The 12,223-nt window shown below is 39.0% G+C and overlaps 1 protein-coding gene across 12 annotated transcripts in view; it reads left to right on the top strand.

Moving 5' to 3' along the window:
* The window catches only part of arhgap44a (Rho GTPase activating protein 44a), an 88,068-nt gene extending 82,586 nt beyond the window's left edge, over nt 1-5,482 (top strand). For 6 of the 12 annotated variants that reach the window (XM_055187258.2, XM_055187220.2, XM_055187282.2 and 3 more), the window contains one exon: nt 4,185-5,482. In XM_055187258.2, the coding sequence (XP_055043233.2) occupies nt 4,185-4,342 (158 nt within the window). In that variant the 3' untranslated portion in view covers nt 4,343-5,482. Of the gene's footprint in view, nt 1-2,865 lie in introns of all 12 variants that reach the window. The other 6 variants (XM_055187213.2, XM_055187264.2, XM_055187205.2 and 3 more) reach the window with 4 other exon arrangements.
* Nucleotides 5,483-12,223: the final 6,741 nt, after the last annotated feature.

The raw sequence follows: 12,223 nt of genomic DNA, 5'->3' as shown, positions 1-12,223 counted from the left end.
AGTGGCGATATCTCATAACATGTTTTAATAGTCACATCACGATAAAATAAATGATCAATGTCCACATTTAAAAGCTGCGGTGCTTACCTGCAGTTCCACGGTGTTTTCGCGTTCTGATAAGAGATATAGCTCCAGAAAATGAGTGTTTATAATCCTCTTTCCAAGTGTCCACACGACGTGACAAGACATTAATCCCATTAAGTTTAACGTAACATCCAAGAGCGCTGTTCTTTGACGGAATAATAACTTCCGATTGGGATGCACAGACTGATTTACGAGCTAGTGAACTAATGAGACACACGGAGCGTGATTCAAAACAGCGCGTTTGTGTGTGTGTCCAGGTCCGTGTGTGGATGCAGTTTCTCCATTCAGAGATGAGCCTGTTTAGAGGACCTCCATTCACCAGGTGGCGGAATAATACGAAAGGTGAAGAGGTTACAGTGCCGTTATCAGCACAATATCGCATAGCTCTTAGCCAATCAGATTCGAGAACCAGAAAGAACTGTTGTATAATTAGTATCATTCCACATACAACAACGTCTGAACGGTCCTCTTTCTACACACTTGTAAATATTGGGGCGGTAGTTCCACATACAGCATGCGTGATCTTTGTGCATTGCGTGAGGTCGCGCTGGTGCGTCGCGCGACTGGTGCAAGACGAGAGGTTGGTTTGGAAGTGCATATTTTTTTATTTTTCTTGTTGAAAATGACGATCGTTTCGCTAGATAAGAAGGTAGTGTGGAAGATTTTCCTGAATTTTAGAAAAGAACCGCCCTCTCCACTTTAAAAAAAAATGCAATTGCGCTCTACCTGCTCCCGAGAGGGAACGCCTATTAAACGTGTGCTCGAGAGAGCATGCACGAGCCTAGTTATTCTCATGCACGCTATGTCATACAATTCGTAGTCAATTTTTCTCTTCCGACCCTCAGACATTTTGAAAAAACACGGTGAGAACGCAAGCTTCAATGAATGGCTAAAACCGTAGCTCACCACACATATACACCTGAAAGTGCGCATGTGCAGAAAGCGAACCTAGGGACAAGCACGTACAACGGCCTTACGTAAACATATCACCAGAATGATTGAAAACTAGGATGACCAGTAGTCTTGATGATCCACCTAGAAAAAGAAAGTCCTCCGCTATGCCTTCAACCCTCATTTGGGATCGTTTGGGGCCCTTTGGGGCTGCGTTGGGGCTGTGAACTGTTGAGGTCCAATAAAGTCTATTAAATTGAGAAAAATCCTGGAATGTTTTCCTCAAAAAACTTAATTTCTTCTGAACAAAGAAAGACATCAACATTTTGGATGACATGGCCGTAAATCATCATGATTTCTTTTATATGAAAGTGGGGTTATCCTTTAAATCCTTTAAAGTGCTGCATAATTAAGGGCATGGCCACCTGTGTGACAGGTGGATTGCCACTGTTGTCACTACCGTGAAGCTAGACTGGCGGGGTTTCAGCAACCAGTCACTTCAGCTCCACCCATGTTCTGCTTCTTTGCCCATTTTTGGTTATCCGTGAAGTACGCGCGTGCCAAGATGGCGATGGATGGCTCTGCCCACTTTGGGCTTTTTTGGGTCCAATGAAATTTACCCGACCTGAAATCACTTTTTGCCTAAATCTGACGTACATAAATCTTTCTTTTTTTAAGGAAAGACCCAACCTGAGACCAACCCGATAAAATTAGACCCAAGTCCGACTCAACCACGTAGCAATTTTTTTTAACCCGGCTGGACCTGAATGTAAACAGCACCGACGTGTGTGCAGTCAGCAGCCCCACACGCACCAGTCAGAAAGAAAAGAACCCTGGTGGGCTCGCAACCAATTTGGCCCGCTGCTCCATTAATTTTCATTTGTTATCTGATGATGACACCAAGGTAACCGCTTACAGTGTGTATATATCGCAAGCTCTCTTGGCCAACAAAGGGGCGCATTGGAAAAGGACTTGATACACACACGTCTTCTCGGGTCCGTTCAGCAAACACACATTCATTTTAAATTAACCGAGACCCAAGGACGCAAATATTTTACCCGAGCCGTGTTCGAGTCACACGTGAAATTTTCAGACCCGAACCATAGACTGTAAAAAAAGATGGACGATGCGACGTCGCCTCCCTCCATTGTAATGAATTGAAGCCAAAAATGTCCGACCATGGTCGCTGCCATGTTACGTAAAAACGTCAGTTTGGAGCCAAGGCATGCGCAGAAGGAATTGTCCTTGGAGCCAGAGGCGGAGCAGCGGTATCAAACTTCCGCCCAAACGCTCGCGCGCCCAATTCAACTATGCAAAAGACACGCCCCGTTTCTATAGCATCAAATTAGTAACTAAAATGAAACGTATCACAAAAATGAACACTTGAACATATATCAGCTTCATAACAACAACTAGAAAGGACCAAAACCATCTTTCGGAAACTTTTTTTGAAAGTGAAAATATTTTTTCTATTTAGAGCAGAGTCCCATTCTTTGAATGGAGAGGGCGGGGTTTATGACTTGTACTGCAGCCAGCCACCAGGGGGCGATCAAAGTTTGGTGGCTTCACTTTTTAAGACTTATGAGGCACACCCGACCCGAACCCACTCAGGTCTCGGGCCGGACCTCAGGTTTCGGATCTAAGTGGACCTGTGAAGACCTCTAGTGCATATATGTACTGTAAATGAAGCCAAAAATTACACGCTTCACCTTCAAAGTTCAGTATGCGCTCTCAGTTTTCTCTAAAGTAGATTCTGTTGTCTTTGTATCATTCTAGTGGCCGCTGTGTGGCTCTGATTGTATGTTCTCTCATGTGAGGCCTGTCTGTCAGTCATGAGCACTGATTGATGTATGACTCTTTTATCCCCTATCATCGTTGTGCACCTTGCAGCTGTGTGAGGCCAGGGACTGAGTGTGGGCTGAATGTGAGGGGGACATTAGGGTAAGCCAGAACCTGCTGTGCCCGTGCCATAGCCTCATCTCACTCACGCCATCTGGGCTCGTGCTGTCGCTGAATCCGGGGCCTACCGCAGCCTTGCTCTGTCTCATATATTAACTCTATCTTTCTATCTCTAGCTCTCTCATTCTCTCGCAGTTTCTAGGGCTGTCTTGGGCTTCTCCATTTTGTCAGTGTAGTCTATGCATGGTGTGAGACTGGTCTGTGCATGGCTTACGGCCTTACCTCTCAGAGAGACATCGCACATTTCAACATTTCAACAACGCTTATGGCCCTGACCTCACATCTTGTTTCATACACTCATGACCCCACCTTCAATAGCCCCACTGTCACAAAGAGAGACGGTTCCAGGTAAACCCGACCAAACTCTTTGCCTCCGCGATTACTCCATCCGCGTCCATTTCATTTACGCATAGGGGAGGTCATCACAATCAGAATACAGTTCACAAATCTGCATAGTCCAATGACAAGATTTTTGCTGTTACCACTTTGCACCCATCTTGTTGTCTCTATGTGGAGTTTTTTGGTCAGTGTGGTCGGTGTTTGGGGTAACGCACATTACATAACGCGATACTTGGCTAATTTTCCAACTGGCAAGAAAAGTAACATGTTATTTTGTGAATTCCCTGCATAATGATAATGAATTACTTTTAATTGTTTTATTTTATTAGTAAAGCAATTCATAACCTCTTTCTTCCCCAAAAACAAAATTTTAGATTTATGTCCTGCTCACCTGATCTTACAGGAAAATGTACCTATTTTTGTATGAATTCGCAACAAGTAAATTGTACAGAAAGTTTGAATGTTTAGTTAAAAAAAGCACGAATGAAACTCCACCCTTAACCCCAAAATAACGAGGCGTTTAATGGTTAAACTTTTAAAAGTAACATTACCCAACACTGAGGATGGTTAATATTAATCTGTTTGTCTTTCCTGAAAATCTACATAAAGCTTTATGTGTTTATATTTCCCTTGGATTTTGCACTAGGGCAGGTGTAGAGACCACTATCGAATGAATCAAATCTTTCTCCCCAATGGCCCAATTTGACTGAATCCCTGTTTTACGTTCCCCTCTGTCGCAACAGATTCAACACCCTTCGCTTACTTGTCCTCTAACAGCAGCTTGGAAACTGAAAGTACTTTTTGCTTTCTCTTTGTCTTTCATCATCGCCATTTCCATCGTTTTTCTGTTTAAACGTGTCTTTCTTCCTTCACCTTTGTGGCCATCGCTCTCATTTCCCATGATCCTCTAGCAGATTTCTTCAGTTTGGAAATCCCCTCCATCAATGTCAATCTGGACAGCCTGCTGGACGAGTTCAGGGTGGTTCCCTGTCGGAGCTCCTTTGCCACGGCCAGTTCTCCGGAGGGGGAGTCCGTGTCCGAGGAGGAGGGCCAGAGCACCACACTTTGACTCCTGAGCCCACCCAGCAGTTTGCCAGCCTTGCCCGGATCTCGCCCTACAACTGAAGCCTAACCTACTCAAACCCCAGAGATCTTCCTCTTCTGGTCAGTGACACTACATGGGAGACTATAAAACATGCGAATCGCACAAACGGTGCCATAAAAAAGCAACAGAATGGATTTCGTTCAAGATTTCGCAACCTGGAGTTTCGTGTTCCTGTTTCTCTTTGAACGATTGTGTCTGTTTTGTTGTTGTGTTGTTGGTTTCGTTTTATTATTTCTGCCTTATCGGAGCTGCAGTTACAGGACAATACAAATGCACATAGGAAGCAATTTGCCCTCTTCAGAGGAACCTCACACACTTTATTGTGCTGAAGGAATGGACCTAAGGCCTTCTTTGTTTTTCCTACAGGGTCCAAGGAGATCGCCATGTGATACTCTTTATAGACGACGTATTGGCGTATAGCATGCAAGTTTATTCATGTGAAATTTTGCAGTGCTAAGGCCTCATATGTGGTCCTTCTCTCGGTTCCTTCTGTTTGTATTTTTGCATTAACGCTATATCGCTTTAGCAAAACCAGTACATTCAATAATTTGGGTTAATAGCCAGAATGATATGAGCGTCTGCATTCTCACACTATGGCTTACAATACAGTTAAAGGAAAACACCACCGTTTTTCAATATTTTACTATGTTCTTACCTCAAATTTAATATTAATACATACCTATAGCGCCTCGTGAATGTGTTGGCATTTGGCCTGGCCCCATTCAATCCTTAGGATCCAAACAAAAGTTTTATTTTGTGCCACCATACTTACTCGCGTAACTAATCATGTAACAGACTTTAAATAGGGAAAACATGGAAGTGTTTGGTGGCTTCTAAATTCATCCCTGTTTGGATCCTAAGGAGTGAGTGGGGCTGGGCTGGGTGCTGACACATTCACAAGGCGCTGTACAAAGATTAAGTGCATGCATTGAAAAAATATACGTATGTATTAAAGGATGGTTCCGGTGTTTGGCACTTTGGGTCTCATTTCTGGTTTGTTTTGGATGGGCTACAGTGGTGGACGCGGAGGTTTTGGCGGTGGGTCGTGTCTTGAGTTTTTGACTCGTTTGGAGGCGTCTCTTGGCTGCTTCAGAGTGGAGGTCAAGGGCCATGCGCAAACATGTCATTAAAACAACACTTAACGTTCATTTTCAAAACTGTGCTGCTCGCCGAGTGGTTTGTGGTGTTCGTTGATGATTAAAAACAAATTGTGTAGCGAAATACAGTTTCTGTCGTGTTTTATTTGGCATTTTGTAAAATTCCATTGACTTCTCTTGGAAGACTCATTGCTCGCTGATATATCACTCCGCCGCCGGGAAACAGAAAAGGGTCTGTTTACATGTGGTTGTAGTTTTTTCGCTCGGTTTCTCTCAGAAGAAATTTTCCCATATTTGTAGGGCTGGACCAAAATATTTGAATATTCGTTCCGTGGGTTGACATTCGATTTTCAGTTTTGAGATTCGAATATATATATAAATATTTTACAGCGTTAATGCAGAGCTTTTGCCAAGCAGGAAGTGCGCTTCACGCTCCCGCTCTATAGGTGGCGAAGAGAGACCAACATTCATAGCCAACAGCCACCAAACGGCACCAGTGGAAGATCGCCTCAAACGGAAAACGCGCTTCCTGCTTTGGCATTCACGCTAATAATGTTGTAAATAACGTTCAGTTTCTTGCAAAAACTGATTGATTTGCTTCACAAGACGTCAATATGTCACACGGAGTTATGGGGGATTACTGTTGTATTGGATATTTAGCTCTTAAAGTGTGCGGATCTGTTGACTTGCATGACGGAGCACTGGGGTTTCTGCAAAATATCTTCTTTATTGTTCTGCTGATGAAAAAACATATTGGATGGTGTAAGTGTTATAAATAAACTTGATTTTGAAAGTATGCTACCGTTTCATTACAGTTTGTTGGACTACGTTCATTCATACTTCAGACTCAAATATAAAGCGGAAGTATATACGCGGTTGTGAGGTATCTGAAAAAATTGTTCCACTATAGCAAATAACACGGATTGAAATCATACATTGCGCCAATATATTTGTTTTTAATCATCAACGAACACCACAAACCACTCGGTTAGTAGTACAGTTTTGAAAATGAACGTTAAGTGTTGTTTTAATGACATGTTTGTGCATGGCCATTGACTTCCATTCTGAAGCAGCCAAGAGACGCCTCCAAACGAGCCGAAAAGTCAAGACACGACCCACCGTCAAAATTTCTGTGTCCATCACTGTAGTTCATCCAAAACAAACCAGAAATGAGACTCAAAGTGTTAAATACTGGAATTATCCTTGTCTGAGTTGAGGTGGGAACATCGTAAAATATTGAAAAACTGTGTTTTTTTCTTTAACAGTGAAATAATACTGCAGTGAAATGCTAAACCAATAAAATTTTACACAATCACAAAAAGCAAATTAGGTAAATGGAAGAAAATCCAGGACTTCCGTCACCCAAAAAACCTGGAAATATCAGGGAATGGTAAAAGTATGATTTTCAGGGGATAAGTCATTACAAAATGCAAAGGTCATGGAAAAATAGTTTGAGAAAGTCTATATTTCTGTAGTTATACAATTTATTATAGAAATATTTGTAGATATGCCAGTTTAGCTACTTGTTGGGAATCCCTATGAAAATGATTTGTAAAAAAAATCCCTATTCGATTATTATGAACATATTCATGTGGAATCCCTGATTTTTTTATTTCTCACACTTTTTCCCATAAAACAAAAACATGGGTCGTACTAAAAACAGATTTTCCTCACAAAATTCCTCATACTTTTGGTAGGCACTATACCAAGATCATTGGTTCTGTTGTAAAAGCAATGCCTTGCATTTTCTGTCGTCATTCTGCCCTCCAAAGTGCTTCATGCAGTGCCACACTATCCCTTATTTGTATACCGAGACTGTGTATAAAGATTTGTAGATAAGTGTCGATGAGAGGACAATGTAAAAGCAAATAATGAATTATTATATATTCATAAATGTGACATGCCATATTTATCTTGTATAGAGAAAATGTTCTAAGTATTACTTTGTCCCTGAACACTTTTTGTCAGGTTCACATAGCAAGTGAGTTTTTTGCACTTTTGTAAGCCATGAACTATACAGTATGTAGAAATATGAATCCAGAAGTTTGGGTAGAGAGAGATTTTATCCCTAGACCAACCTCATCGATAACAGCCTTAATCAACAGCTTAAATCAACAAGAGAAACTGTATAAATAAAATTATGCTAATAGAAATTAATATACGAAGTCAACAGATTTTAATAGATTTCTGCAATCTTTGTATTGTAGAGCAACTGGTGGAATACACAAGTGAAGTTACTTAGGAGATACACTGACCCCATAAAATATTTTTGGACACTTAAATTGCACTGTAAAATGTATGAATACATTAGATATTAAAATAGAAATGATGCTATTCTTCTAATCGAAACTGAGATGATGTTCTAAGCAAATACTTTAATAGATACTGCTAATGTATTACTATTGACAAGTGGTGGATGTAAGTCAGAAATGTATTATGGGCATATGCCACCAAAGTTTTTGGTTTTTTTGTCATACATTTTCTTTGGGGGGCCGCGAAGGAATGCACCGTACACAAAGGGGGCCGCACGCTGAAAAAGTTTGAGAACCACTGACGTATGGCATCTTCTCCCGAGCAGCTGCACTGAGTTCTGATGACAACACAGCTCTTCGTGATTGGTCACCTCACTGATGACCATCAATCACGTGCGTTTCATATTAAATCCAACATTCACATTATAAATTCATGTTTTTATAAGAGGTAAAACTCGTTAATATAATTAAAACTCATTAAGAATATGTTATAATATATTATACTACGGGTCCGTTGAATGCTTGAATTTGATTGGCTGATGAACGTTCTGAGGTGTGCATTTGTTTTCTGGGAAATGTATGTCGAATGTAGTTCCATGCAGCTCTCTTGACAGCATTACAGTTCCATATCACTTTGCATAGTTAACTGTAATAACGGACTAACAAAAACAACATGACAGACAGAATTTTAAGAGACGCACAGAGGTAGCCTCGTTCACACAATCTCTCTCGCTCGCCCTCTCTCTCTCTCTCTTTCTTTCTTTCTCTCTTTGTGTCTCTGTCACTCTCGCTCTCTTTCTAGTATCTTCATTAATCACTGCATTAGAATGCTATCAACGGCTCAAGCCTCCATTGCCAGCTTTAAAATGACGATGATACGCGGAAGAAATAGTCCTACTCACAATAGGCCGGACCGGACGAATCACTTTAAATATATCACACAATCGATGTCTTGAGGTCTGGTAACCATAGTATAAGCGGAATAACTGACTTCGGGCTGTTGAATGCACACCTCGTGGCCGCATCACCATTATTTTTCTAATAATTCAACGGCCCGTCCTCAATTATTCCTTACTTATATTGTGCAATGTAAAAAAAATGAAAAGAAACAAAGACGAAACTCTATTGGTATTTTAACTCTTTCCCCTGTCAATTAAGAGAAAACATTTGCATTAAAAAAATGTGCAATACTGTGATTATTCACTAGATGGATGTAACATGCTGTGGCATGGCTGCGGCGGGCGTGGTGATATTGCGCACTGCCCGAAAATTGTCCCCATGATTACTTTCAATAGCAGGGAACTATTTTCATATCCTGCGTAATGTCGCTACGCCTACTGCAGCCATGTTACAGCAGCAAAGTCCTTGATTATTACGCCAGAATGAGAGTATAGTTCCTAGCCATACAACTTTTAATTTTCCGTCTGTCTTAGTACACGATGTAACTACAGAAGAGTCGAGTTTTAAATAAGAAAAATATCTAAACTCTTTGATTATTTTTTAGCGCAATGCTAATGGTCTAATCAGATTCAATGGATTATGCAAAGCTATGCTAAGTGGTACCGCCAGACCCGGAGATCAGCTGAATGGATTCCAAATCAAATGTTTAACTCTATAGGGGAGCCGGAAAATGAGTATATTTTATAAAAAAGTGGAGTGTCCCTTTAATAAATGTTATGTTATGATCTAATACAATGCCATGAAATGGAAGTAGTGCTTTTCTTCTTTTTCTTGTCATGATGTATATCCGAGTGGAAAAGTAGCGCAGAACTTCATCCATGGATTTTATCTATCGAGAACTGATTGGAATGTTGGAAGTTGGCTCGTGTTGCTTATTATAGAATATGAATCGCTGCAATCTTTTCTCAGGCCAAACCAAGTCTCAGATAGCCCCGCTAGTGAAGAAAGGTCATTTTGAAGAGGGGAGGAGATTAAATGTTAAAGGAATTTTTGATTAAAGGTAATGGGCACATTTATTAAAAAGAATTAAAGCTTACAGAAGTCTTTATGAAATAAATTACATAATATTTCATAAAAAAATCACGTTTTTAATTTTAATTTCATGGCAACTTTAAGTGTCCAAATACTTTTAGGGGGTTTTGTATAGATTGTCTTCCCATAAAATCAATGGAAAGATTCTGATATACAACCTGGCAGGGATCCTTTTTATTAAATGCCACCTCAAAGGTATCAACCCCCAAAATTCTTTAGTTTCATTGCTGTTCCCCAAACACTTAACCTGATGTCATATTGAGATGGCACAAGCCTGGCCAGTTGTCTAAGCGGCAGGCAACTGAATGCTGCAATTTCTCATGTCTGAACTCGTACAAAACCTTCTATAGGGTCAGACAAACAAGGTTTATACTTTTGTCTATAGCTTGATTTAGGAGTGGGCACAACAAACGGTCTCTGTTTCTATACGAAGAGCTCGTATTAGCCATGGCTTACTTCTCTATTTCCTCTCTTTGAATAAGCATTAGTGTACGTCAGGGACAAGAGGACTTTTTTGTTTTTGTTTTGCTAAAATCTATGATATGCCTCAGTGTGTGTTCATGATGAAATATAGTCTAATGATTATTGGTGACTGAGTTCTAGTTGTAGTGATTACACAATGATAATTGCAAGTGCCCTCACATTCAGTATTTATAACCTGATGCTAACGGTGAGTTTCGTGCGTACGTGAGGTTCTGTTTGTGCCGGTTCTGCTGTGTTCTGTGAGGAGGCAGTCGTGTGTTTGTGTGTTTGCGTGCGCTGGTTGATTGTGATTTCGCCTTTACTTGGATGTGCACTGAAGTTAAGGCACAATGATATGTTATAGCAGTTGCAATAGACGCATGGTGTATTTTCTTTATTAAGGTGATACTCATCGCTTTCTATTAGCGGTCATAAAGAAATGCTTAAGTAATTGTTATTGAAGAAGGATTTTATACGATATAAATATGCATTCTCATTTAAGTTCTGTATTGTTAACACATGAGTTTCTAAGATGAAAGTCACAAGGTCTGGTGAATATCAAAAGATCATCTTTAATGCAGTTTTGTCTTTGGGTTTAATTCTTAGTTTGTCAGAAAAAATATGTTTTAAATATTTGTATACGGTAAATGAAATGAAGTGTTTTAACACTGTAAAAATGCAGCATGAAGTTAAAACAAATTGGTTTTGCAAGTCAACCCAACCTACTATTTTACGTTTTGACCTGTGATAAGTTGACATTACTTATAATTTGTTAAGTTAAAGTAATATTAAGTTCACAAAAATGCTGCATTTTATTTGCAGTGCATGCAAAATGTAAACAGTTACAGCTAAAAACATAAATAGGCCCATTCAGATTTTGCATGTGTGAATCTCATGAAAAGCCATCACGAACATGTCCAAGTCACATTTTATGTCATAATTTAGCATTCTTTGCATTCTCATTATTGTTTTGACAATTAAGCATTTCACCCCATTGTTAATGCAAAAAAATGCATTCTTTTTACGGCAATGTTAGGACACCACCATCTTTGTTGTTTTTGCAAAGTTTTAATGATCATCCATATTTATTTCTTCACTTCCTTTATTAAGATCCAAACAGAAAATTTAGGAATTATGTACACAAAATGTAAATAAATCCCACAATTATCATAAAAATAGTAAATTTTTAGTGTGACCTCTCTTGTTATTAAACAGGTCTTGAACTCTTCTGAGGAGGCTGAAGTTATTGGATTATAAATAAAAATAAATTGAAGAGAAACAACAGTATGTTGACTTTGTCAAGCCAACATAATTAGGATTTCATTTTGTTTAGCTTTAAGAGAGCCTGCGGGTTTACACTTAAAAAAATGCATAATTTTTGTTAAATCTACATATATTTTTATGTTTCTTTCACTCTTAAAACGAATGTGTTAAAACAAGGACAACACATTCCTTAACTAGACACATCTCTGTTTTATTATTGGAACAACACACTTTGTGTTATTTTAACACATCTTGTGTTGTCCCTTTTATTTATTTGAAAACAAAACCAATACGAAATGAAACATAATGTGTTAAAATAACACATAATGTGTTAAACAGGATAACACAAAACAATGTGTAAAAAAAATCTTTAACAAATTAAGTTAAAAAGTTTCAACTTGTTTTTATAAGTTATGTCAACTTTTTTGGGTCGAAATTTGAAATAGTACATTGATTCATTCAATTTACTCATTTTTTTGGGGTAAGTGGTTGAAATCAATTTATTTTAAAAAAGTTTTTTTATTTTGTTTTGCTTTTCTAATTTAAAAAAAATGTAGCTTAAATAAATTAAATTGCAAACACTTACCTTGAAAAAATTGGGTAAATTGAATGAATCATTTTTTCAGTGTAGGTTGAACTTGCAAAATCAAGTTGTTTTAACTTAATGCTCATTTTTTTTTTACAGTGAAGTGTGTAAGAGGAGCTCACACTAAATATTTGTCACTTTAGATTATCATTTTATTCTGTTTTTTAATGCTGCATAAACGTTTTCAGTATTT

The sequence above is a fragment of the Misgurnus anguillicaudatus genome, chromosome 19 (genome assembly GCF_027580225.2).
Source record: "Misgurnus anguillicaudatus chromosome 19, ASM2758022v2, whole genome shotgun sequence".
NCBI lineage: Eukaryota > Metazoa > Chordata > Actinopteri > Cypriniformes > Cobitidae > Misgurnus > Misgurnus anguillicaudatus.
Note: the sequence above shows the minus strand (reverse complement) of the source record. Positions and strands in the feature narration are given on the sequence as shown.